The sequence below is a fragment of the Pelodiscus sinensis genome, chromosome 3, assembly GCF_052426305.1.
Source record: "Pelodiscus sinensis isolate ZL-2025 chromosome 3, ASM5242630v1, whole genome shotgun sequence".
Classification (NCBI taxonomy): domain Eukaryota; kingdom Metazoa; phylum Chordata; order Testudines; family Trionychidae; genus Pelodiscus; species Pelodiscus sinensis.
Window position 1 is genome coordinate 156,881,159 of NC_143054.1, and position 27,332 is coordinate 156,908,490.

At 42.7% G+C, this 27,332-nt stretch overlaps 1 protein-coding gene across 5 annotated transcripts in view; it reads left to right on the plus strand.

The window, feature by feature from the left end:
• MIA3 (MIA SH3 domain ER export factor 3) overlaps positions 1-27,332 on the plus strand; it is a 49,712-nt gene that overhangs the window by 3,113 nt on the left and 19,267 nt on the right. The window contains exons 1-7 of one of the 5 annotated variants that reach the window (XM_075925237.2): positions 3,377-3,861; positions 6,091-6,224; positions 12,647-12,733; positions 15,593-18,557; positions 19,781-20,140; positions 23,434-23,576; positions 25,746-25,877. In XM_075925237.2, the coding sequence (XP_075781352.2) occupies positions 6,096-6,224; positions 12,647-12,733; positions 15,593-18,557; positions 19,781-20,140; positions 23,434-23,576; positions 25,746-25,877 (3,816 nt within the window). In that variant the 5' untranslated portion in view covers positions 3,377-3,861; positions 6,091-6,095. Of the gene's footprint in view, positions 1-3,376; positions 3,862-3,940; positions 4,411-6,090; positions 6,225-12,646; positions 12,734-15,592; positions 18,558-19,780; positions 20,141-23,433; positions 23,577-25,745; positions 25,878-27,332 lie in introns of those variants that run through there. The other 4 variants (XM_075925234.2, XM_075925236.2, XM_075925235.2 and 1 more) reach the window with 4 other exon arrangements.

The following is a 27,332-nucleotide window of genomic DNA, read 5'->3' on the forward strand; positions in this document are numbered from 1 at the left end:
TTTTTCCAAGGGTATGTAATTAACTTGGCTATAGTCTTTGGAGACTCAGTTCTCCTACTAAGAGAATGTAGAAATGGGTATATAAAACAAAAATCAATAACCGTATGATAAGAACTTGAACAGTAGTTCTAATGTGATTAGAACTGATGAGGATTGCTAATAGTTTGAGATAAGAGCTGATAATAAATGGAAGAGCATGAGGGACTTCACTTTTTATGGTCCCAGAGTAACCCTTGAGCATTTAATTATTAATAATCATTTATGCTTCTGTGATTTCAAAATGTTATGCAAATGTTAATTAGTTTAAAAGGACTCTAAATCATAACTTGCCCACTCCATTTTCTCATATGTACATAGAAACAAAACTTTCACTTTGATAATCAGCAAAGCTATGCTGTCCATAGGATGGTTTAGGGCAACTGCCCGGGGCCCCACACTTTGGGGGGGGGGGGATGGGAGGCTTGTGCTTCTGCAGAATATGAAAGTACAGAGCCATGGGTGGTCTGGGAGATTAATAGGGGGTCTGGGCTGGCAACTGGGATCAGGCCTGCTCCTGTGCTCTCTGGTGGTGGTGGGAAGCAGAGCAACCTGCTATACTCTGCTGGTTCCCAGTGTTGCTGTTGGGGAAAGACTTGAGTGGAAGTAGGGAGGCTGCAGAGCAGAGGTAGGAAGAGTTGGAGTGAAGCAGAGGCAGGAAGAAGTGGGGCCTGGGGCAGAGAGGGAAGGTTGTCTTGAGCCCTGTACTCGCCTACGGATGGCCCTGATCATCTTCTCCACTGGACCTCTCCATTCATAGATTTATAGGAATGTAGGACTGGAAGGAACCTCAAAAAGTCTTCATGTCCAAACTCTTGTTGTGGCAGGATCAGGTAAAATTTGACCACCTCTACCAAGTGCTTAAAAATTTTGCTTTTAAAAACTTCCAATGATGGGGATTCCACAATCTCCCTTGGGAGCCAGTTCTTAACAACCCTTACAGTTTTCCTAATATCTAACCTAAATATCCCTTTCTATAGATTAAGCCTATTACTTCTTGTCCTTACTGCAGTAGTCATAAAAAACAATCAATCACATCCTTTTAAAAACAACCTTTAATATATTTGAAGACTATTATCAAGTTCCCCCTCAGTCATCCTTTTGGAACACTAAACATGCCCAGTTTTTTAACCTTTTGTTGTGGGTCAGGTTTTCTAAAGCTTTTATTGTTGTAGTCTGAATGCTCTCCAATTTGTACCCATCTTTTCTAAATTTTGGTAACCAGAACTGGACACAGTACTGTAGCTAATGCTTAACTGTTACCAAGTACAATAGGCCACTTACCTCCCATGCCTTACATATGATACTCCATTTAATACACCCCAGAATTGTATTAAACTGTGAAAAAGGTTATCACATTCTTGACTCATTTAGTTTGTATTCCACTATACCTCCATATTCTTTTCAGAAGTGCTGCATAGCCACTTGTAATCCAATTAGTAATTTACCCATTTAAATCATTGCTCTGGGGTGGGGTTTGGGATAAGGCAAACTACCCTGAGGAGAGAGGACTACCTCTATCATCTCTCACTGCAGCACCTTGGGGCCAGGTGAGAAGTACCTTTCTATGGCTGCTGAGACTTCACTGGGTACAGCCGGAGGAGGCGTGCATGTCCCCCAGCTGGGGCAGATCCAGGTTTGTCTGCCCCTGTGTTCCCCACAGTGAGGAATGCAGCAAACTGTGTACTTTCCCCTTGCTCCCTAACAAAGGGGAACAGCCAGCAATGTTCTTCCACATATCATGGAAGGGGGAGCTTCAGCCCCTTCCTCCTCCAGCCCTTCCTAAAGGACACCTGGGGATGTGAGGCTTGGGCAGTCATGGATGGGGAAGTGGGGCATATCCCCAAGCAGCCCCTTTCACCAGCCTGCTGATTTTGTCTCTCTTTCATAGGGTTTTATGGGAAGCAATCCCATTCTGGCCACACCCCATTTTCCTGACACAACCAAATCCTTATCATGCTTTAAGTTATGATAAAAGGAAACTGTATTCTGAATTGGTGGTCCTAACTCTTAGGGTGCGTCTAGACTAGCAAGATTTTGCACAAAAACTTGCCAGCTGTCTACACTGGCCGCTTGAATTTGCGCAAGAGCACTGACATTCTAATGTAAGAATTCAGTGCTTCTTGCGCAAATACTTTGATGCTCCCATTCGGATCCCTCTTGCGCAAGATGACCAGTGTAGACAGGCACCTTAATTTTTTGCACAAGAAAGCCCATGGCTGAAATGGCCATCGGAGCTTTCTTGCGCAAAAGCGCGTCTAGATTGGGCACGGATACTTTTGTGCAAAAGCACTTTTTGCGCAAAAGCATCCGTGCCAATCTAGACGCTGTTTTGTGGAAATACTTTTAATGGAAAAACTTTTCTGTTAAAAGCATTTCCGCAAAATCATGTCAGTCTAGACGCAGCCTTACTGTTTAGGAAGAGTTCTTTAATAAACTGTCTAAAATATATAGTAGATATGCAGTTGTTCATTTGTTTTCTTCCTAAATGTGTTGCTTTGCATTTCTCTTTCTTCAATTTAATCTTTGTTTATTCAGATCAGTTCTCCAATTTGTCACTGTTGTTTTGAATTCTAGTCCTGCTCTCCACAGTGTTTGCAAACCTTCCCAGTTTGTTGTCATAAGTCCATTTTATAAGCACACGCTCCATTACATTATCCAAGCCATTAATGAAAATAATGGACTCAGGAGTGACCCTGACAGTGCCTCACTAGACATGTCCTCTCAGTTTGAAGTGAACCATTTTGAACATCACTACTCACCAGAAATATGTATAGCAGATAGAGAACTTGTTTCATTTGATGATATAAGATGCCTGTTAAGTCATCTAGTCCCAATGGCCAAAGCAGGATTACAATTTACAGGGAACTGAAAAGGTGAAAGTCTGAAGGATACCTTTTGATGTAGGCGTCTCAGAGGGCTAGCCATGTTAGTCTGTAACTTTAGAAACAAGTAGTCCTGTGGCACCTTAGGGTAAGTCCTACACAGCAGCGTTATTTCAGAATAACTGACATTATGTTGAAATAAAGCATATCTACACACCAAGCTGTTATTTTGAAATAAAGTCAAGCTGGAAGATTTTTAACTCTGACCCCTGTAAACCTCACTTTACAAGGAGTAAGGGAAGTTGAAGGAAGAGTGTTTTTCCTTTGCCTTCCTGCTGTGTAGACCGTGCCAAAAGCTGAATTAAGCTATTTTGAATTCAGCTACGCAATTGCAATTGACATAGCTGAAATTGGGTATCTTAATTCGACTTTTGCCTTGCTGCATAGATGTGCCCTTTGAGACTAAAAACAATACATAGTATCATGAGCTTTTGTGGGCAAAACCCACTTCTTCAAATGAGTTTGAAGCATCTGAAGAAGTGGGTTTTGTCCATGAAAGATCATACTATACATATTTTTGTTAATCTCACAACAAAATAAAGTTAGTGCCACAGGGCCACTCCTTCATGTAAGAGTTCACCCCACTTCCATGCCTCCTGTCCTGCTAATCCAATCTTGCTGCAGATAGTGACTTGGGTTCACTATTACTTCTGAGCAGAAAATGCATTGTTTTTGTAATTGCACTAGACTGCATGTGCTGGTGCTTTCAGCCAAGTTTCTGTTTGGAATCGAGCAGGATTTTGTATTCTGAACACAAATTCTCCAGCAGCAAAACTTCACTTTAAGCCGCGGAAAAAGTATCGGCCCTTAAAGTTAAGAAATAACCATGCATCCCAACTCCCGGGCAAAAGCAACGACTGGCTACCTCTTCCAATAGCGAAGAAAGTTCTGCAAGGAGCTCCTCTGCCATGCACTATCCGTCACGTTTGCTCCCTTCCAGGTGGGTACAGGGCATCATGGGGGGAGGGTGTCTCATGATAGATAGGTTGATAATTGGGATAGAAGTGTGTAGGCAGGAAGGAGGGAGGAAATGCGGTGGGACGTGGCTAAGCTTAGATGGAAGTGGTTGTAGTCTCGTGAAAGCAGCAGCCGGTCTCTTGGATGGGGCAGCAGGGGAGTCCCTAAATTCCTCTCCCGTGGGGCTGGAGTGACAGGGGCGGGGCCTGTCTCCCCTGGGGCGGGAGGAGAAGGTGTCCCTCGCCCCTATTCTGGGACAGGCGGTGGATTTCATGCTCTGCCCCCTCCCTCCTCGGTCCCTCCTCCCTCCACATCCTCCTCCATCCCGGTTCTGCTGACGTGTCGGCCCCGCTCCCTCCTCCCCACGCCGCCAGCCCTGCTAACATGGCTGCAGCGCGGCCGCGCTTCTCCCTCCTGCACCTCGTCCTGGTCGCCCTGCTCCTGCCCGCCCAGCGGCCGCTCTGCTTGGCCGGCAAGCAGCTGGACCGGCGCTTCGCCGAGCGCAAGCGCTGCGCGGATCCGGAGTGCAGCAGTAAGTGGGGGCGGGAGTCCCCGCGGGGGGTCCGGTCCCGAAGACTCTGCTCGGCAGCGGCCAGGATCCGCTGGCACGTCCAGGGGCCCCTCCCAGTCCGGGGCAGTGCTTGGGGGCTTGTTGGGGCCACCTCCTCCAGCGCCCTGCTGCGGGGAGGGGGAATGTTACCGTCCTGAGCCCCCACCGCCACTCTTCCACCCCGAGCGCCCCCTTGTGGGGAGGGAGATTCTGGGGTACCTCTCTCAGCGCTGCCGCTGTCTTGTCGGGGGGGCTTCCCAGAGCCCTTCCCTCATCTTCCCAGAGATCGCTTGGAAACTTGTTGCTTAGTTTATTATGATAAATAGTTGTTAGCAAGTACGCCGCCTGCCTTCCCGCCCTGGCGTGGCTTGTAAAGGGAGAGGGTCAAGGATCCGGGTTGTTTATTGGGGGATCCGGCTGGGGAGGGAGAAGTTCTCTGGTTTACCTTTTCCGATGGGAAGAAAAGTGCCTTAAAAAACTCCTCCAGTTTTTGGAGGCCCAGGGTCAAAGCGGAGATCGGTGTTGGTAGAAAGCTCCTGTGATTCGGTTATTGCCATTTCTGGAGGCTTGCTAGCCTTGTCGGCCTGAGAGTAGCCAAGTCCTCCCTCCCAGATTCCTGGTGTATTAGCACTATTTGCATTTTAGATTTTTAGTAAGCATCAAATGTTTGAATTCTCCTCCTATCTAAACCAACCCGTGTCTTCTAGCCAGAGAGGGTCTGTTCTTTTTCTTGATGTTTGTGGGTATTTTTAAACAAAGAATATGGATTTCATACCAACAAGCAACATTGCAGCTCATCCTCTGTATATGTGTGTTTGCTGTTTTTTTCACCTCCATCAAGTAAACCCAGAGCAGCCAGTATTCTTGGAAATATAAAAACATGCAGACATTTACTGTCTCCTTGGGGGATCGATGTATTTCTTTTATCTGACAGGGAATGCTGTGCTCCAGAGTTCACTCTGGAAAGGTACCCCATATTTGGCATGTTGATATTCCAGCAGAAAATTTTTTCCATCATCTTTGCCACAGACTTGCAAGAAAAAGCATTCTCAGATACTTGGGAAATGAGTTGTTATGGTATAAGCTGCAAGAGTCTGATTTTTGTTACTTTTATACAAACAATAATGACACAATTTAAAATAATTGTATTACAAAAGTGTTTTTGTCTTGCTGCATCGACTTTCTAGAGACTGCCCTTGATGAACTTGCATTTCATAAATTGTTTATCCTGACCAGTTTTTTCAGCCTTCCCTAGTTCTTTTCCTCTTCAAAAACAATCAGACTGCTAACCCTCTACAGGTGTAATTTCTGCACTGAATAACAAGAAAGGTGATTGATTAGTCATGAAGCATGTGGCATCTTTCAATCAAAATGTATTAAGAATAATAATGCCCATTTCTTCCTGTGCTTCAACATTTTCAAAAGTTCTTTATATTAAGATTGTTTCATTATGTGATATTAATATTTACAACCTCTATAAACATATAAGTTTTTGTCTTTATACCAGTTATGTATTCTTCTCTCTTGACCAGATACCCATAAATATATTCACCAGATTCTGCACAAATAAGGCCTGATTTCCTGCTACTCAATACAGATACTCTTCAGGGAACTATACTTTTATTTGAAGTGCTATATTTTGTTGTTGTTTTCTTTGTACAGTGTTAATGTGCCGAGGGAAAGCTATGGAGGATTTTAAAGGTCCAGACTGTCGTTTTGTAAATCTGAAAGAAGGAGAAGCAGTATATGTATATTACAAGTTAATAGGAAAATCAACTGAGCTTTGGGCTGGAAGCGTAAGTATTGCAAATTATGTACTCTGTCAGTTGTATTGGCCATTTTAGCACTGTACATTTCAATTATCTTTATTTATTTTGCCCCTTTTCAAAAATCTGAAAACATTTCACTGTTTTACATAGAATAGAAGTATTTTTCACTTAAGACAAGATTTTAACACCCTTATATTTAAGGGATAGTATTGGGGCATATTTGGACCATACGTTAGGGTTTTTATATATTAAATAAAGCAAGATAAATATTTTTCCATTTAAGAAAAAATCCCCTGCAGTGTTTGCAGACTGAACATTGTTATAATATGAGAATCTGAAAGCGACTATAAACTAGGGGACATGTTTAATTTTGCTATCTGTGTATAGTCTCATTGGCTTCAGTGAGACACTATCCATGCTGCATAAACTTAAGTGAGTAAATATTTGCAGAGTCATGGCCTGTGGCTTTTTGTGTACTCATCCTCCTGATGCTTGATTGACTAGGTATTGTCCAAGATGAGTAAAAAGTTGTTTAAAAAGCATAAAGAGTGCAAAGTAAATTGGACATTGAACATTATTTCTGTTTTAATAAGGAGGTGTTTGTAAAACTTAGGGGCCTCAGTGGGACTACTCACTCTCATAACTTTTTCATAATCAAACTATGACAGACCTTCAGACTCATGTCACAGGATCAGTCACAGGAGTAGGAAAAGACGACCCCTACAACAGCCTCTCTCTGATCCTGAAGTCATTACATGGTAAACTCCTGTTAACTTCAATGGGGAGGAGTTTTGCTTACATGAGATCTGTGGAATGGGGGCACTCACAGGGAAGGGAAGAGAAAGGAAAATGATTAAAACACAAAAAGTTTAACGTTGCAAAGTGCTGAGCAACCTCCGATCCCATTAATAGCTGTGGCAGTTGATGATGTTCAGCCTCTTGTCCATAATTCTTTATTCCTCTTTCTTCTGCTCTTCTCCACGACTTAACTGCTTTGCTCCCAAAGATAAATGTTGCTGTTGACAGCTAAGTCCTCAGTGAGCTGGACTGGACCTTCACAAAGCCATGCCCGTGGTTATTGTCTGACTACTGGCTTCGTGCATGGGCAGGAGGTGTTGCGTGGGGTGGGGACAGGCAGTTTCATAGTAATAGGATCTAATTAAAATAGCATAGAAGAAAGTGGAAAGCTGTACCATGTGGTGAAAGAAGCAGAATTTATAATTAGATCATGCTGGCAATTCCCGTCTCACATGTTCTGTGCCATAAATAACCTAAATAATGAGATGGCACCAGTTTCCAGGGCTTCCAGGTCCCCACAAACACAAAAAACTAACACATGGGCCCAATCCTGCAGCTCCTACTCACAAGATAGCAAAGTCTGCGAGATCAGGCCCACATATGAGTCAACAGGCAAGAAATTGCAGAATCAACATTTTAACTATATTTACTAACAGAGCTAGTGTCAGTAGCTTAAAGCTACATTGTCAAGTTTATGGGAATATACTTAAAAAGCCAAAGTACTTGTGTTAATAAATAACATCTTATTTTATTAGATTTGAAAGAATTTTAAAAATCCAATTATTTTTCACTGTTTAGGAGGCTTTTGCATGTCTCTCCAACAATGAAAACAGACTGTTTTAATTTTTGTATTTTCAGTTTCCAGTCAATTTCACTTTAGGATTCCCTGATATAGTAATACAGTGCTGCAATAATTAGGTTGCAAGCTCATCAGAGAAATACTTATTTATATATATATGTTTTAAAATGTTCAATGAATGTATGTAAATAGAACCTATTCTGTTCATATTAGGGGTTTGTAAATGTGCCTTTAAAAACCCTACATTTTGGGACAAATTTGACTGAAGCATCCCTTTACATGGAGATAAGAGGCTTTTGTAAAACCAAGAAATAGCTACAGAGATTCTGTATATATTTATTATTCAAGGAGTCAAGCTGATTATATTGCAATCTGCATAAAAAGTTTATAGTCTGAGAAATTTGCGGCATTAAACTTTAGTTTTATTGACTCTCATATGTGGGGAATTTGATTTGTTGTTCTGTCCTTACTTTGGGCTTCCAGATGAAACTATATTTAAGTGTGTGAATTGCTAAAGAATTGGGCTTATTTCAAAACAAAATTATACATGTAGATTCCATTCTGCAAGTGACTGTGCCCATGTGGAATCATTTGTGAAATCAGGGACATAATAAATATGGGTGACCTGAAGGGACATGATGAGATGAGCAAGAGCTAAAGCAGAGTGGGAAATCTAAACAAGTAGTTTGAGACTTTACAGTATATGCAATTTAAGTATCAGTATGTAAAAATATAATGTCTTTTAGCAAGAATAGGATGTTAGTCTTTTTCATTCTTGCATGCCCTACGCATGCAGATCAAAAAGAGTTCTGCAAGTGCAGGATTTGCAAGTTCTACTTTTTTTTGTAAATTAGAAGATGCTCACATTCAACAAAATATCATGTTTAATTCCCAAAAGAGTTTATTCAAATCCCTCTTATCCCACCAAGCTAGATGCTGAAGCACTGGGTTTAAAAAAGTGTTAAAGAATAATTCTGATTTTAATTCCATTGACACTTCAGAGAAAATATTATCAGGTTTTCCTCAAAGCACAAAGAGTTGGAGATCATGTCATACCTGAGTTTTTTAACTCTATACAAAAAAGCATTACCATTTCTCAAAGGCAGTGGTTCTCAATCTTTTTGAACATATGGACCCCTTTTCAATCTATTAAAATGTCACGAACCCCTCCCCCCTCCTTTGGAGAGAAAAGAAAAGGATTGGGCCCACTGCAGAGGGCCCAATCCTTGTTTTTAAACTTTCCACATTCCCTGCAGTCCTGTCACGGACCACAGTGGTCTGTGCACCACAGATTGGGAACCATTTGTCAAAGGCATTCTTCTTCTTTTCCTTCTCCACTCTCTCCCCCTTGAACAGTTCATATCACTAAAATAAAAAACACTCCACATTTATAACCATTCCAACATTTTTATCAGGATCTCTAACATGCCAAACCTCTGAATGGCTTCAAACAGCTGCCACTCTCTAAAGTAAAAAGTTTTCAGAGTTAGAATTCCTATTTCTACTAAGGATGTTAAATATTGAGTAATTTACTAGCCAAGTAGTCAATGGAATTTGCATCCACATTCCTCCTTTGAAATGTACAAGAGCTCCCAGTGGGGGCTCTTGTGCATTTCAAAGCAGAAGCGTCCGCATTGAGCGCTTACCCCAGGGACTTAAGAGTCCCTCGCTCATCCCAGGCTTCATGATGCACTGCTGCTTTGAAATGCCATGCAGAGCCCAGATCCCAGGCTCCATGTGGCATTTCCCCATAACCCAGGGTCAGTTACGGACTCCCCAGCTGACCCCGGGCTCTGCATGGTTTGAAATGCGGCGGTGTTTCAAAGGGACAGTGCCGCTCAGCACCCGAGCTCAGCTGTGCAGTTCTGCTTTAAAACACAGAGGGGGCATTTCAAAGTAGCAGCGCTGCACAGAGCTAGGTATGGGCTCCATGCGGCACTGCCACTTTGAAGTACCCCCTGTTTCCTCCCCCCTTTGCTGCCTCTGATAGTCAGCAAGTGTGGGGGAAGCTGACTAGTCCTTAACATCCTTCATTTCTACCCCACAAAATATATATTACAGTGTGGTACAGGATGGATCATTGTTCAATCCTGCACCAGAAAAAGGAGATAATGTTTCCTTGCCTCACATCCAAACACAGGACTTTGCTTGTGACTGCCTTTCTCTGGAATCATGGTTATGGGTGGGGGTCAGTGTTCCCTGTAACCTGAGTGGTTGGGCGGTCTCCCAGCAGACATTAAGGTGCCACCCACCTGATTAGCAGAGCACCTACAGCTGCTTGCAGTGAACAGCATGTGTTTCTATTGATGGTGCACATAACAAAATGTATTCTGCCCTAGGTTGGAAAAACTTAGAGGGAGCCTTGGTGGGGTTTCTTTAAAAAGTGCAAAAGAGAATTGATTTCTGGAAGATCCGCATGGATTTTGGAATTTCTCTTAACATTTGGTTCTAATATCTCTGAATGATACACTAAGGCTGTGTCTAGACTACATCTCTCTTTCAAAAGAGGGATATAAATTAGATTGATATTGCAAATGAAGCCGGGATTTGAATTTCCCATGCTTCATTTGCATAATGGCTGCCGCAAAAAATGAGGAGTACAGGATTTTTTGAAAAAGTTTGGGGTTTTTTTTTACAGAAGTTTCACTTTCGAAATACTGGTTTTCGAAAGAACACACGGCTTCATTATGTAAATGAAGTGTGGGAAATTCAAATCCCAGCTTCATTTGCAATTTCGATCTGTCTAATTTACATCCCGCTTTCGAAAGAGGGATGTAATTTAGACATGCCCAAAGGGTACAGAAAAAAGCAGAGCAAACTAACCCTCCTGTCATATTGGATCCCTGTAAGTGAGAATATTCCTCATGTTTGTACTTTTGTGGATTTCTTTTTTAAATAATAGCTGAACCTTGTAACTCAGACATAATAGGGCAGTATTTCATCTTTCTGGCTGCTGTCATTGTGATTCAGCAGGTGGTGCGAAGTGATCACTTTCTGTGGTATCAAGCTGTTAGTATTGTTTTGTGAATCAACTATAGGAGGTTGCTGTGACAGGGAAACACTACAAGTCCATTGACCTTAGACACATACAGACTTCAGAGACTGCCAGTTCTTTAATTCTAGATGCAAGTGCGTTTAAGCCCATGTCTCATTTGCAAATCAGTTCAGCTACCAATTAACTGGAAGCATCTCCCAGAGAGGCTGCAGGATACATTTTGCCCCCTCCATTCTCTGCCATGACATTCTATTTTCCTTTCCAGCCTTAATCATCACTGAATAGAATAAAGAATATTTTTCTTTGCATGAAACACAGGTCATGTTAAGTTGCAAACTGGGTCAGGGTGAGGGACTTGTATGTTTGGGAGCTTGGATTATAGTAAAATACTTGGTAATTGTGATGCCTAATTATGTCAGTCATTAAGATTAGTCCATGAGAAAGTTACTTTGAGGCTTTGGCTTTTGCCTTGAAAGAGTCTTTGAAAATCACATATTAGCTGGTGAAGAAAATTGTATCTACCTAGAATAATACTATGGGAATAAAGGGGAAGGAATTAAGAGCTAGCTTTTTTAGGCTAATTGCACACTTCCTGTTGCTTAGCTTATTCTTATCTCAATAACATTACATGGGATTTTTTTTAATATGGTGGAAGTTACTTCTCCCTTTAGTGTATACAAAAACATTTATATCAGTTGTATAAAAATTACTGTTACTTAATTTAGGATTTGGATGGTAAATATTTAACAAAGGAACTTCACACCCTTTCACTATTTTATATATTTGTGTGTGAATATCTATGTATTACACACCTGGACAAGATTCTAATATTATGTGAACGGTTGTAAATCCAGAGAACCTCACTAAATTGTTTGAAGCTGCTCTGGATTTATACCAGTGTTGCTAATACTACTGTACCAGAATCTGACACATTTAATTATTTTGATAGTGAACTTTGTTCTTTTTTATTTTTATCCTTAACTTAATGATCTTCACACATACTCTCAGAGATAATTGGCAATTGCCTTATTTTTCCTACAATAGGAACATCAAGATATCAAGGAAATTAGCAATGCTTTGTTCATGAGCATATTTTTGTTTTCTAGGGACTCTGTACTTTTAATAGGATGTCTGCCAGTTTCTCATTACTTTGGCTATCTAATCTTTGAAGCAATACTATGCTATTCATATTGGCTTCCTGACAGCAGCTATTAGAGCTCCCAAGTGAAAGCATTATTCTGTGGATCTTTAACTAAGGAGTGATAAGCGAAGTTTTTGTCTTCTACTGTTTGCATTTGATCACAACAGCTTACTCCTAACTGACCACCTGCAGCTATTGCTCACTTGGAAACAGTAGTTGCTGAAGCTCAGTGTGTTTGCAAAGAGATCACATTTTACACACTGATTCTCAGGTAGATAATTATAGTAGTGATAAAAGACTAGATTTTTTTGCTTACTGTGCATAAGAAAGGAGTATGAACACAGGGAGAGTATGTGATAAGCCAAGTCACTTTGGTTTCATTCCAAACTCTCCCCCTAACTTCCTATTTTGCCCCATGCCTTACTTGTCTCGGTCTTTGAAATGGGGTAGAAATACTACCCTGCTTCACAGTGGTGTTGTGATGGATCCTTAATGTTTAGAATTTCAGACTAAACCATTGAAAGTATAATATATTACTGTTCTGTTTCTGCCAATTTATTGTGGTAACAACCTGTATGTCTGGAAATATTTGGGTTTGATAGATATCTAACTTGATATATTCTTAACTTCTAATTGTCATTTTTAAAGTCACTTTTTTCTACAATGTAACTTTATAAGCTTATTTATATTGAGACTTTCTTTTTTTTTCCTGTCAGGTTGGCAGTGAATTTGGGTATTTTCCAAAGGATTTACTTGAATTAAATTATATTTATACCAATGATGAGCTAGAACTACCAACAGATGTAAGTTTTGATTATGACTTTTTTTTTAATCTTGGTTATTTACGCTTAGGCTCAGTGAGAGAGAAAACTGGGACTTCAGTAACGCTAGATGAAAAAAGTAATTGCTTTTCATTCACTGAACTAGTATTGTGTGTATGTAAGTCTATATTAATTAAGGGTGTTAAAAAGCTTTTTTTCTATTTTTTTGGGGGAGTGTGTAAATGTGTAATCACTGAAATTTTCAGCAGTGATACCTTTACATGCAGGGGGGTGGAGGCAGCAACTCTTATTCAAATGGGTAATGCCATTGTAGTAGTTACTGGAACTACATATGTGAGTAAGGAATACTCAGGGGAGTAAGGGTTGCAGGATCAGACTGTATTTTAGCCAATATGTATTGTGCATGTATAAACTTTGAGTATGGTGGTACTCTCTATGCTACCACTTGATAAAGAAGAATTTGTCCTTGCCATTTCACTGACAATAGTTCCAGTTTCAAAGATGCACAGGATAGATTATTTATGTAATCAATCCTGACATTGACTCCTATCCATTTATAACTACTTACGATTTATCTCAGGGGTCAGCAACTCCCAGCATGTGAGCCAGTTTCCTGTGGCACGCGAGCTCAGCCCGATCCCGCCCCTCCCCACCGCTCAGCCAGGACCTTGTGCTGTGGCTCTAGCTTCAGCCACGCAGCTGCAGGCTGGAACACTAGCTCCAGCTTGCTGCTGGGAGGTGGGGGCAAGAGAGGTGTGTGCATGCATGTCCCTGGGGCTGCCCCTGACCAGCCTGGGTGTACAGCTCCCAGGAGCTAAGGGTTTAACACCTCTCCCCCCCCCATGCTACAAGCTTCCTGCTTCTGGGGCGGGGGGAGAGGGGGCTGGGCAGCTGGCACACGTGGCATGCAGGGGCCTGGGCTGTTCCCCATGGTCTGTGTGCAGGGGAGGGGAGCCCCTTACCCAGCGCCCCTCTGCACCCTGCCAGGCTGGAGCCAGCTATGGGCAGCCCCAGGCTCTGCCTGCTCTAGCCTCAGAGCTGCAGCCTGCAGGGCTTGTCTGGGCAGTGACCCCCCCACCCCACACACACACACCTCTCCTCACCCCAGCGGTGCTGCCCTGCCAGTGAGTACACTGGTGTCACAGGGATGTGGGAGCAAGTGGGGGGGGAGGGTGAAGGAGGCTGTGGGGGCAAGATGGGAGGGGGAAAGGGTTGCACTGAGGGGCATGGATCGATGCAGAGGATCAGGCTGTAGGAGGGGGCAGGATGAGAGGGGGCATGAGCTGCACTGAGGGGCATGGGGTAATCATGGGGCTGAGGGGATCAAGGCTGGAGCAGAGGAAGATGTGAGGGGGGATACAATTTTACTTTGCAGAAGATGCACTTTCCTTTACTCTCCACTTCCTTGTCTCCCTCCCCAACTAGCTATTTGACTGTATTCTCACCTTTTCTGCATTACTCCCCCAACCACCTCCAAACTCCCTCTCGTACCCCTACCCCACACCCTCTCCTGCCACCAAACTTCCTTCCAGATTCTGCCCTCCTCATCCTGTCCTGCAACCCACCTCCCACTCAGATTCTGCATCCCTATCCCACTTGCTGGCAGCCCTGTCCTGCATATTGAACCCCTCATTTTTGTTCCCAATTCAGAGCCTACGGGAGTCCACAAAATCCACTAACTCTGGAACCCCAGAAAAGTAAATATGTCCTATGGGAATCCCTGAACCTCAGTCCTCTCTGACCCTTCCCTTCATCCCTCACTGGAGCCTGGAGTGCCAGAAGAGTGAGGTGTCTCAGTTGGGGGCCACATCAGCGAGGGTTGGGGGTTTTGGGAGGAGTTTTGTTGCTTCTCATTTGTGTGGTCCTCAACTGATTTTTCTGTGGGTCAGTGACCTCCGAGCCAAAAAAGGTTCCTCGCTCTTGCCATAAATAAAGAAAACATTGAAACGCTTAATCTGTTTAATAATTTAAATTAAACTGTTCTCCCTAGCTGCAGCATTAGCAAAATAACTTGGGCGTAATTATTTAACTAACAGTAAGTTTCCATTAGCACAGGACTCCTCAACTTTGGAAGCCCTCAGGCCTCAATGATACTCTCAGCACATGCTGAGGGCCACAACTTAAGTGTGGTTGCATGTACGTGCAAATATATGCAAATAGCTTATTTCACACTGATGGGCATAAATACAAAGATTAAGACAAAACTACACAACAGAGAGGCCCCATTTAAGTCAGTTCTGCTGATATTAACAAATGCAATATTTACCCAATTTCCACCCATATCACAGCACTTTTAATGAGCAATGACAGTCCAGGAATTTAACTACTAAAACGCATATCAACAGAAGACCATTCATTATATTGACTATTTTTTTGTTTTGGCTTCACAACAGTCCAGGAATTTTAATTACTAAAACACATATCAATCCAAACCGCACAGTAAACCTGCGGCCCATGGGCTGCATGTTGAGTAGCCCTGCATTAGCAACCAGTAGTCCGTGGAAAGGTTTGCATTGAGCCAGGTGGTCCACAGGGCACGCGGTGGAGAGAGCCCCTCTCCCCTCCCTGGAGATGGCATGGCCCAAGGCAGGAGGGTTAAATCTTGGCATGCCACTTTGGAAAGGTTTGTGACCCCTGATTTAGCTCATTGCTTTGAATCGTAACATGTTTTTTCTACTCAATCCTTACTCAGGCAAAACTTCCATTTTGTCAGTGGAAGTTTGAATTATGGACTTAGAGATTTAGTCCCCGGATAATGGCAAAATGCAGGCACATACCTAAGGGTAAAGAAAATGGTTTGAACCCTTTACACCAATATAATAGAAAAAAAATCTCTCTCAACTAACAATGCTTGGTTTTTTTTTCCTCTCTCTCTTCTAGGAGACTGATTTTGTTTGTTTTGATGGAGGAAAAGATGATTTTGATAATTATAATGTGGATGATCTTTTAAAATCTGCTGAAGAAACTGTAGTGAACCGTGGAGTTGAATTGAATGCTCCAGGAACAGAAGTTGTTGAAGAAACCAAAAAAGAGGAGGAGACAGAAGGGGCTGATACTATAAAACCCCATAATGTTTCTAAGACTGATCTACTTGAGCCAGGACTAGAAGAAAACAAGGAAGTCCTCACCAAAACAGAAGAAAAAGGAAGTTTTCTTTATGAAAATACTGAGAATGTGCAGAAATCCCTTGAATCAGAGAGGGATGACCTCAGCATAAATAGCCATGAAAAAAAGTCTCAGGGAGACCAAATTGCACATCAGCACTCAGAAGAAATGATAAAAGAAAAATTAAAAGTTCTAGAAAGTGAAAATGCCAAAAATTCTAATAATCCTCAGGATACAGCCAAAGAATCAGATAAGGAGAGTAAAGAGATTGATGCCTATACACTTTTAAATAGGGAACTGTCTATGGACTTGAAAACAAAATTTGGCTCCACTGCAGATGCTGTTGTGTCTGATGATGAGATTACTAGCTTTGTGACATCACTGGAGGATGATTCTAATGAAGATTCGAATACTGATTCTCATGACCCAGAGTTGCTGGAAGATTTTAAGGAACAATCTGAAGAAATTCCTTTGCTGTCATTAACAAAAGAAGAAACTACATCTCCAGTGGATTCAGAAGCTGAAAAGCAGTCAGCTGATAAACATGCTGACCTTGAGTCACAAAAGAATAAACCCTATGAAACTATTAAGGATGCTGCAGAGTTAATTACCCCAAGAAATAATGAGAAAAAGGATGATTTGGGTTTAACAACAACAGTAGGCGACACCATCTTTTCAGCTCTCAGAGAGGGAGCAAGAACAAATGATGATACAGATGTGGACAAGTCTGATTCATTGGAAGAAAAGGAGGAAGAGGATGAGGTAATCTCAGTTATTGAGGAAAAAACATCAATAGCTCATCTTGAAGATCTAACAGAAGATAACCACCTAAAAAAGGATAAGCATGTTATAGATAGCCAAGATTCAAAGGAAAAAACAAACAAAACTAAACAGTATGAGAGAGAGTTCATGGAGGATGTGACAGAATCATTTACTGAAGAACTGCATGGCACAGCTATACATGATCCTAGTGCTATTTCTAGCCCAGAGTCAAAACCATCCATTGAAGAAAAGCAAGAAGCTTTAAAACCACCTGTAAGTAACATCAAAGATGATCCAGAAGAAATTACTGTTCATCAAATATTGAAAAATAAAGAAAAGGCAGAGGAGGAGATTTTGGAGGAGAGCTTGGAAAATGACACAAAACAGAAAACATTATGGAAGAAAATAAAGAACAAGAAAGTAGCTGGGGACCAGCAATTCATGAATTTTCTACCAGAACCACCAAAGGAGCTAAAGAGTGCATCCCAAAGTGAGGAGGGGGTTATTGATCTCTTAGAAGACAAAAGAGAGCATGAAACATCTGCTACAGAGAAACAAGATGTAGAGGATTTTGAACAAACAAGGGTGCCTGAACATGAAAATCAAACAAATGTTGCTATTAAAGAAGAAACTGAAATACTAAGGGAAAGGGTGAAAGAAACTCCTGCAAAGGAAGACGACCTGAACAATCCGCATATGAGTAAAGCAGCTGTTGAGCAATCTATACAACAAGAAAACAAGACCAGGTATTTGGAGGAAGGTGCAGAACAAGCGCTTTCCAGAAACATAGGCAAGAAGACACTAGAAAAAAATACTGGTGAAATATCACATGACGAAATATCCACAGAGACTACACAGGATATTGACACAGAGACCCAACAAGACACTGCTTACAATAAGAATGAAGATAAAGACAAAGCTCTTGGAATCGTTATAGTTGGAGAAAAAACAGCAAAACCAGAATTTCAGTATGAAGAGTTGGAAGTTGAAGAAGATGATGACCTAAGTCAAGAAGAGGAGGAACTACTGGAAGATGACAATGCTGCAAGTGCAAAATTGTCAAAAGAGAGTCTCGCAAATGGATGGGGTAATAAATTAGATGAAGAAAGTACAAACCCAGAATTGGAAATACCAGATGGACCTTTTTCAGGAACTACTAATCCTGTTTATAAAACCGATGAAATAGGAGAGGAAGCAAACACAACATTTAAACATGCGGGAAAGAGTAGCATGCAAGATTTGAGTGAGACCAAGAATGAAGAGGAAGATATACAAATCAGTGAAGCTAAGCTGAATGAGATGGAAGAAAACGAGGAGTCTTCTGAAACAGAAGAAACATTAGTAGCATCTGAAGTGGAAGAAGAGGATGAAAGGACTTTGCCAAATGACAAATCTATTGAAGCAGTGGACAGCAAAAACAACTTTAATCAAACAGAAGATCCTCTCCAACAGGATCTTGTGCAGAAAGACCTGAAAGATATTCTGAAGCAGACAGGGCCTGCTGATACTCCTGTAACCTCACATGAAGATGTGGAGCCAGAATACAGCGAGGCTATAAAGCAGCTCACTATAATAAAAGAATTTCTTGATGAAAAGCAAGTGGCACGTTTACAAAAGTATCTTGGGCCCCAGCCCATTATCAGAGTAGAAGCCATGTTTCACAACATGAAGTTGGAGTTGGAGCTTGCTCGAAAGAGTAATCGTGATCATGAGGATATCGAACAAGCTTTGGACCAGATACTTACCGTTTCAGAATCTAGTATAATCGATACTGTGGAAAATATTTTAGATACAAGACAAGAAGAAAATAAAGAAGAGGTGGTAAAAGAAATAGATCTGTGGGATGAAGAAGGTGCACTGATGGATGATGTTCAAGAATTACTATATTCTTTAAGGCACAAATACTCACCTGCTAGTGAGAGTACACCACTTGCTTCCATTCCAGAACATGAAAAGGGCTATAGCATGCATGGTACAGGTAGGATTTTAAAGTATATGTTTGGCAATTACTCAAGGAAAGTTGCGGTTTTTCTGTCTGCCTATAGAGCAGGGGTGGACAAATACTGGCCCACAGGCCAGAGCTGGTCTGCCAGGATTAGTCCCTGGTGGGCACCCACCTCTATATTTACCTGCACCTCCATAGGTATTTGGTGGTGACAACTCTAATTGGCTCTGGATTGCCGTTTGCAGTCAATGGGAGCGGCAGGAAGTGGTATCCCAGTCCACGCCGCTTCCTGCTGCTCCCATTGGCTGTGAATGCTGATCCGTGTTCAGTGAGAGCTACGATCACAAGATACCTACGGTGGCACAGGCAAATATAATGCTGGCAGCTCACCAGCAACTAACCCTAGCGGGCCGCCACCTTTTTATTGTGCATATTCAATAAAAAGGAACTCCCTTCCCCACAGCCAAACAGACTCCAGTTTGGACTTCACTATTGCTAATCAATTTTTATGTGGCAGGAGCTCAGCTATTGTGGTGATGGTTGGCCATATAAACCCTAAGAGAGAATGAGCCTCAACCATCTGCTTCATTCTAATGAACAGGCCTCCTGAATATGAGACTGAAGCGAGTGGATGGGACAGGGAAGACCCATTCACACAGAGCCTCATTTAAAAAAAATACAGGTGTGCAGTGATTTTTTTTTTTTTAAGAAATATGTAGTGTGTGCTGAACTTCCCAGCATTTACATCATAACTACCATGCCATTATCTAATATGTACACTGACTTAATTTTTCAGTGCCTATGTTTCATATAATCTAGATAAGAATCCCATCACCACTGAATCATCAAACCAAAGTGAATGAGTGGAGGAAATGCTGAGCATGCCAGACTTGGCAAGGAGGAAGAGCCCCATAGGATCCATGAAGTTCATCAGAGATTTGCTAATGCCAATCTGATTAGAAAGACAATAGTGATTGGGACAAAGGTGAAGGGCAAGACAAAACCCTAATGTAGATGGGTCTGTTAACAGAAGTAAATAGTTAGATGTTTCTTTTCTGATACAGTGAAACAAAATTCTTCCATCTGGTCAATGTTTTTACCTTGCATATTTTCAAGGCAAATATTTAATTGGGTGTCACTGATATTTGCCTAAAGATCATTTTTTATGTCCCAGCATATCTGGAAAATACATTTAGTGGAAGATATCAGTAAGTCTTTGTCAGTCACAAACTTCCAGTCTCTTTCATTGAATACAGCTACCAGTGAGGAAGACAAGCCAACTCATTGCCACATCAATGGTTTTCTCTCTACTATAGATACAGTAAAAGAAACTGAATATGACAGTCATCCTCTGGGAAGCCCAAGTTCAGCTGAAGAAATTGATCAGAAGTTCCCACAAGATGATGATGAGAGGCCAATTCAGCATACTGAAGACGAGGAGAAGGAGGGAGAGGCTCTTAAACTGAGGGAGCCTGAGCTAGATACAAATCTTTTGGAAGAGTTGAAGCTTTTGGATAAAAAGGAAATCCAAGAAATCCTTGATACTGAGAAGAGATTGCCACTGGTGGATATGTCCCATGGACCAGTTCAAAATGACAGGGAAGATTTTGCTGCAGGTAATTGTCTTGATTTTTTAATTTTTTTTAACAGAATATGGTTGAAGAGACATTAATATGATATACAGGCAGTCCCCGGGTTACGTACAAGATAGGGACTGTAGGTTTGTTCTTAAGTTGAATCTGTATGTAAGTCGGAACTGGCGTCCAGATTCAGCGGCTGCTGAAACTGACCGCCAGTTCTGACTTACATACAGAATCAACTTAAGAACCCCAGGCGTCCCCAAGTCAGCTGCTGCTGAAACTGATCAGCAGCTGATTCCAGGAAGCCCAGGGCAGAGCAACTCTGCCTCGGGCTTCCTGTAGTCAGCGCTGGTCAGTTTCAGCAGAAGCTGACTTGGGGACGCCTGGGGCAGAGCAGCAGGGGTGCTGCTGGGTTGCTCCAGTAGCGCCGCTCCTCGGTGCTACTGGACCAACCCAGCAGCACCCCAGCTGCTCTGCCCCAGGCGTCCTGATTCAGCCGCTGCGGAAACTGACCAGCAGCGGCTGAATCAGGACCTGGGGCAGAGCAGCTGGGGTGCTGCCGGGATGGTCCAGTAGTGCCCAGAGCGGCGCTGCAGGACCAATCGGCAGCGCCCCAGCTGCTCTGCCCCACGGTCCAAAACAAAAGCCTGGTCTGCTGGGGGGGGGGGCACACTAGCTGCGCGCCCCTCCCCCCCTCCAGCAGACCAGGGACACGGGGAGCAGAGCCGCAGCGGCAGCGGGGTGCCGCACCTCTGAGGCTTTGCTCTGCTGCTTCAGTCCCGGTGCCTGTGGTCTGCTGGGGTCCCGGTGCTCTGGCAAAGCCTCAGAAGCGCGGGAACCCGCCCGGTGCCCCTGGTCTGCTGGAGACGGTCTCCAGCAGACCAGGGGCACCTGGGGCAGCTTACGAACGGGGCTTTCTCGCCCCGGAGCTCGCAGGTAGCAATCCGCCACCTCGACCTCTGGGGCGAGAGAGCCCCATTCGTAAGTGCGGATCCGACATAAGTCGGATCCGCGTAAGTCGGGGACTGCCTGTACCTGACAAATCCTGCCTAAATCTTTCAATGATTCTGATAACTACAGTTCAACTTCTATTGAAGTCAATAGAAGGAGTCTTTTGTTGTATTTGTGCTCTACAAAAATAGCCCAAATACAGTTTCTGATATTAACACTCGGACTGGTACACAATCTGACTTTCTACTTAGGTACCTCTATGGCTCCCATTACCATAGTAATTGGGAGCACCTCACAATCTTTAATATATTTATCTTTACTGTATTCCTCTGAGAATTTCCCTAGGTTAGGTCCCTAACAATTAGATCATCCTTTCTTTGACTATTATGCATGATTGAGAGAAAGTGATACACATTATTCTCCAGGCACCTGGTATAAATTTCTATGATAAATCAACACACTGTCTATGAAGCTAACAAAAAAGAGCCAGTGAAACAATATGGCTCAGAGGATTGGTGGCTGTTGGTTTTTGGTGGATTTTTTTTTTTTTTAAATATATAGCGTTATAAAAATCTACCCAGTTTGGCATGCAATAAAGTTTTCACTATAGGGAATGGCACCTTTTTCTGAAGTTAGCCCTGGCTCATAGGATCATCTAATGACCGTTTGGCATATGTGAATTGTGGTGGCAACAATTCAGTTCCCAGTGGACAAAATGTCCACATCCCCAAGCCTTTTTTGGGCAGTCTAAGTGGAGAGACTAAGGATAGAATGGGCGTGGAGCTGTCCTTTTATCCCTAAAAGTGAGTCCTTGTTAGGACTGAGTCACACTGGCTGAGCACGGGAACTCTCCTCCCTCTGCCAAGGGCTGGCCACACCTAGAGGGAACAGCCCCTTTCCACCCAAGGCCCTGCCCCTTCAGGGGTGGCCTGCAGCCACTGCCAAAATTTGTGCTGTGTCCTCCCCCTACAAAACTTATCACCCACCCCCGTTCTAAGAACACTAAATCCCTCAGAATCCAGCTTCACCTACAAAACAAGAGAAATCTCACCATTTACTAAAATAATTTAGTACAGATTCCTCCTCAATGCTCTTCCATGTGAAATTAAATTAAAAATCATTTACTGTCTTGTAAGATTAGAAATGAATATTAACAGTACAGAAACCAATAGGACTGGCAGCAAAACCTACCTGAGATGACCAACCCTTGGACAGGCAAGAAATGAGCCACCTGTGGGAGCACGTGGAGTTATGGATTCTGTAGCTCTGCCAATCAGCTTCTGCATAATTTAATTTCTATCATCCTCTTTTTCCAATCTGACTTCCAAAAAATCAGCCTAGATTTTGGCTGAAATAAAGCTAAATTATGTGAGTATATATGCATCATAGGCCCGCTTTAGATCAGGGGTGGCCAAACATCACTTTCAAGTGCTTTTAATAGACTTATAGGTAACTAGCAGGTGAAGCCCGCGTTGATCCGGAAAAGTCATATTGCGTAGCTTACGCTTATAGGAAAGTTCAAGACATTAAATATATGTAATAGAATTATTTATTAATGTGCTTCCAAAAGGGAAGTAAAAACAGTTTTAAATTTGTAGGATTTCAACTTCAAACATTCATTTTATTGAATAATTAACATACATAGTACATTTGAATCAGAAACTCGTAAAGCTTCTATTACTCTCTCTAAATAATTTGAATTATTTTGTGATTTTTAACAGTAAATATTTTCTTTGCACTGATAATTGAATAGGTGATTCAATTTTAATTTTGTTAGCAAATATTTATGAACTCTAATCATCATCATAGTCATGACTTTTTTCAGATGAAAAACAAAAATAAGTATTTAAAACTCTCATAGCATATTCCAGAGTAAAAAATAGCGCATTCAGCTAATTTAAATGGCAGGATTGTTTATGCAAAATTTGATATCTGTAGGCAATCGCAAAGTATGATTGTGGATTTGTTTGTGCAAAATAAAAACAAAATATATAGTTATAAGCAGGACTCAACAAATAACAAATAATGCAATCTACTCGAGATTGCAGCCTGGAAGAGCTGGGTTTGGGTGATCTGCGCATCACTGGACAGTGTGGCTGGCGAGTAGGGCTTGCCACGGTTCGGCGGGCCCTTGTTATAAGTAATGGTGAACTAGAAATTAGCATGTGCATCTCTTGTCAAAGTAACTATTCTATGGTGAGGTATGGTTATATCAGAAGTCTGTGAGGCACATACTTCTGAGGTCCAGTCATTAGTCTCACAGCCATGTGAACACTTTAGATTTCTATATGGTAGAAAGGGCCTAGAAATAAATACAAAGGTGTTCTCTGTTTACTTAAAACATTTCTGAAATTAATATTTTCCTTCTTTTAATTAAGGTATTGTAGTTACTACTGCAGATGATGCTGCAAAGACTGAAAATCCTCACTTAGAAGCTGGTCCTGCTGCACCTCATGTCCTTGCAACTCTGAATGATGCAGTGGTTGTAGCGAAAGAAAACATGCGACCCTTCACAGATATTGTAAGTACAGTATAGCATGTACTTTTAAAAAATATTTAATTTTATGTTGGTTCAAATTGAGCTTTCACAGTTGGCATCTTTAAAACGAAGTTGTGTAGGAGTAGGGGGACTCTAGGTTGACTTCAGAAAACCCCATCAAATGACCCCATCCCAACGGAAAGTTGTTTATAAGGGGAGAGTGTATTGCAGGAAGACATGCCATTACATGTGCTCTGTGGGCGCTGAGAGCGGAGAAGCGGCACCACTTGCGTTCCAATAGGTTTAGCTACGCCAGGCACTCTCACTGCTGGGGTTCAGAACGGCCTGTCCCCATTTAGCTCTGCACTGCGTCGGGCGGCCACAGGCACATGCCCGCACACACACAAGCGGGACGCGGGGGGGCGAAGCCGCTATAAAGTGCCCCGGCGCGGTCGGTGCCAGCCGAGTGCAGGCGGGGCTGCTGCTGCAGAACGCGCGTGCGTAGCGCGGACGGGCCAAGGCCCAGCAGCTCAGGACTCGGAGCGCCCACTGGCGGGCTGCGCACGCAGCACTAGGGGTCGCGCTCGCTCTGCTGGAGGGAGGAGTAGCCGCCCCACTTCCTGGTTCCCGCGCCTCCCCCTGCTGGCGCCGGGTGATGACGCACGGGCCGGCGCCGGGGTCACCGAGAGGTGACGTGTGATTGTGGGCGAGCGAAGGAGGCGAAGTTCGCTCAGCGCCGCCGACCGCCGGTCCCTTGCCCATGGAGCCGACGGTCCCCTCCGGGGCAACCGCCACGGGCCCCGCCGCGCTGCTGCTGGGGCCCCTCTCCCGCGGATACGCCGCCCTCATGGGCCGGCTGCTGCAGGTGGGAGCGGGGCGCCGGGGGAGGGGGGCGCTCCGGGTCGCAGCCCTCGGCCCTCCCCGGCCCGGGCGGCTCGCCTGAGTCGCCCTGAACGCGCCCGGAGCTCGCGGCTTTGCTCCTCCCTCTCCCCCCAGCCCTCGCGCAGCCGCCGCGCTAGGGTAGCGAGCGCTGTGAGCTTGGGCCGCAGCCCGTGCAGCACCCGCCGCCCGCTTCCCGTCAGAGCAGCGCGGGGCCAGCGGGCCAGTGCAGAAGCCTTGCCTGGGGCGCCGGCGAGCAGTGGGGCTGGGTCCCCCTCCCGCGGGGGTGATGTGTCACTTGTCACCGGGGGATTGGGAACTAGATCTTGGCTGTGTTGGGAGCAAGAGAATCTTTTCCCCACTTTAATATTCAGTAATTTCCCAGCCAGGGAATTCATTCTCTTTGGTCCGTTTTACTGTGCTTTGCAATGCCTCCTGGATCTAAGCTTTCGGTAGGTGACTGCCATTCGCTTCTAGAAATTTCACAAATTGCTTTTCCCTAAAACTTGCAGGTATGAGAAACAAAGTAGGAACATTTGTAGAAGTTTTATCACAGTAATGTAAGATGGACTATTGTGGGGCGTGTTGTTTTTTGGATAGGCTTGTAAGGCTGTTATGATTTTTTTGCATATAAGTTAATTGTTTGAACAGTCTTTTTGACTATACAAAACAGATTCCCCAGATGAGTTGGATCTGGGGCTTTTAACATTATGTTTTTGAAAGGTTATGAGAGGTTGCATGTCTTAGTTGGATGGCTAACTATTTTAAAATAAAATGGACTTATTTTAATCTGTTATCTGAGGGATGGGCAGAAACCATTTGGCAGGGATGAAATTAGGGGAGTGAGAAAGTGTTCAGATTATTTTTAAATTTCATTATATTGGTGCTAATGAAAGGAAATAGTAAAAGGGAATGACTGTGAGAGCTGATTAGTTATTTACAACTATAAACGTGTGTGATTAACTTGCCCTTGTTTTTAAAAAAAGTTAGTGGCTTTTAGGCAGTATTTGATGACTAAACTGTATAGATGCCCATCAGTTCTAGGTTTTTCTCCATAGCATTTTTTTTTTCCAAGTAGAAATGTGGTCAGATTGGAAATAAAAATGCAAGCAAAACACAATAATCCAGCTGCTTCATGGCTCCACAGACACTTTTTCAGGCTAATTACATTACTTAGCATGTTCTAGCATTGAGCTTTTTACAAGCCATATGAGACAGGAGTGTCCTAGAAGGTTTTGAATAGTCCTCTTTGGTTTTATGGGTAGAAGACTGAGTTTTCCTCCTTTTGCTCTTCCTGTGCATTTATCATGCTCATCAACCCTGTTGTTCTAGTTGGTTGCCACGCTGCCTGAGGACATTCGGCCAGGGCCTGACTTCCATGGACTTCCATGGGAGCCCATCATTTTCACAGCCTTGGTGGGAATTGCTACTCTTGGTATACTGTTCTGGAGAACTTGCCTTTCAGTGAGTACATTTCAAGTTTATGAGCATACTGATGTTTAGTCTTTTGTGACGTGGACCCTTTTGTGACTAAATCTTTGTAATACTGCAAGTCTCAAAGTCCTTTTCTTTTCTAGATCATTAACATTAATTTAGTGTTTTAATAGTTTCTTTTAAAACTGAAACCAATATTCTTTATGTTGTGGAGTGAGTCTCTCAAACTATCATAGTGAACATTTCAATAACAGTCAATGTATAGTTCCAAGATCACAGAGAGTTGTTATGGAAACCTTAGAATGCGGAGCAAGAGTAAAATTAACTGTGTAAATTGTGCCTGATTCAGTCCCCAATGAACTATATATAACAAGCATTTGACCTTTAAGCTGACCATTCCCAGTTCCTTGGAAGCAGATCTGGTCTTCATTGCAGCTTCAGAACCCCTCCCTATGCCCATCTGTTGGCCACTCCACACAGAATGTTTCACATTTCCCTTCTCCACAAACAAATCCCTGGGCAATGTATGTATCCCTCACCAGCCTTCAAATGTACTTACTTTTCCAGTGCCGTCCATTTTGGAATTAGTATTTAAAGTTAGATGTTAAAGCAACTATTTGATTTCCATTCTTTAAATGAGAATAAGCAGTTAAAAATGCTACGTATTTGGCAACACCTCTTACTGTGTAAAATAGAATAATATGGAAAACTACATGTTTTGGGATAGCATTAATTTTTCATCACTCTAGTTTTGTTGCTTGATACACTTATTCTGGAGCTCTCACACAGTCAATTTATAAGGGCAAAAGGAGAAGAGGAATTGGAATTGGTCCTGCCTAGAGCAGGGGGCTGGACTTGATGACCTTCTGAGGTCTCTTCCAGTTCTATGATTATAAGAGTTTTATGTCTGTTTTTGTTTTCAATAATATTTCCTTGGAAAATAGTAATTTCCATACAAATGTAGTTTTTAATTAGATTCAAGCTACGTTTGTGTGTCCCCTCTAACATCTGTAAATTCAAAATGATCATTTGACGTACAGTTGGTTAACTTGTGCCTTCCTAGTAGTTGAATAAACAGTCCTTTATCCAACTCTGAAATAGGGCATTAGCCTACAACTGTGGTGTTCAACTAGTTCTGAAGCAATTGGTCCTGCCTAGAGCAGGGGGCTGGACTTGATGACCTTCTGAGGTCTCTTCCAGTTCTATGATTATAAGAGTTTTATGTCTGTTTTTGTTTTCAATAATATTTCCTTGGAAAATAGTAATTTCCATACAAATGTAGTTTTTAATTAGATTCAAGCTACGTTTGTGTGTCCCCTCTGACATCTGCAAATTTAAAATGATCATTTGATGTACAGTTGGTTAACTTGTGCCTTCCTAGTAGTTGAATAAACAGTCCTTTATCCAACTCTGAAATAGGGCATTAGCCTACAACTGTGGTGTTCAACTAGTTCTGAAGCAGTAGCTGCTATCGTAGGCTACTGC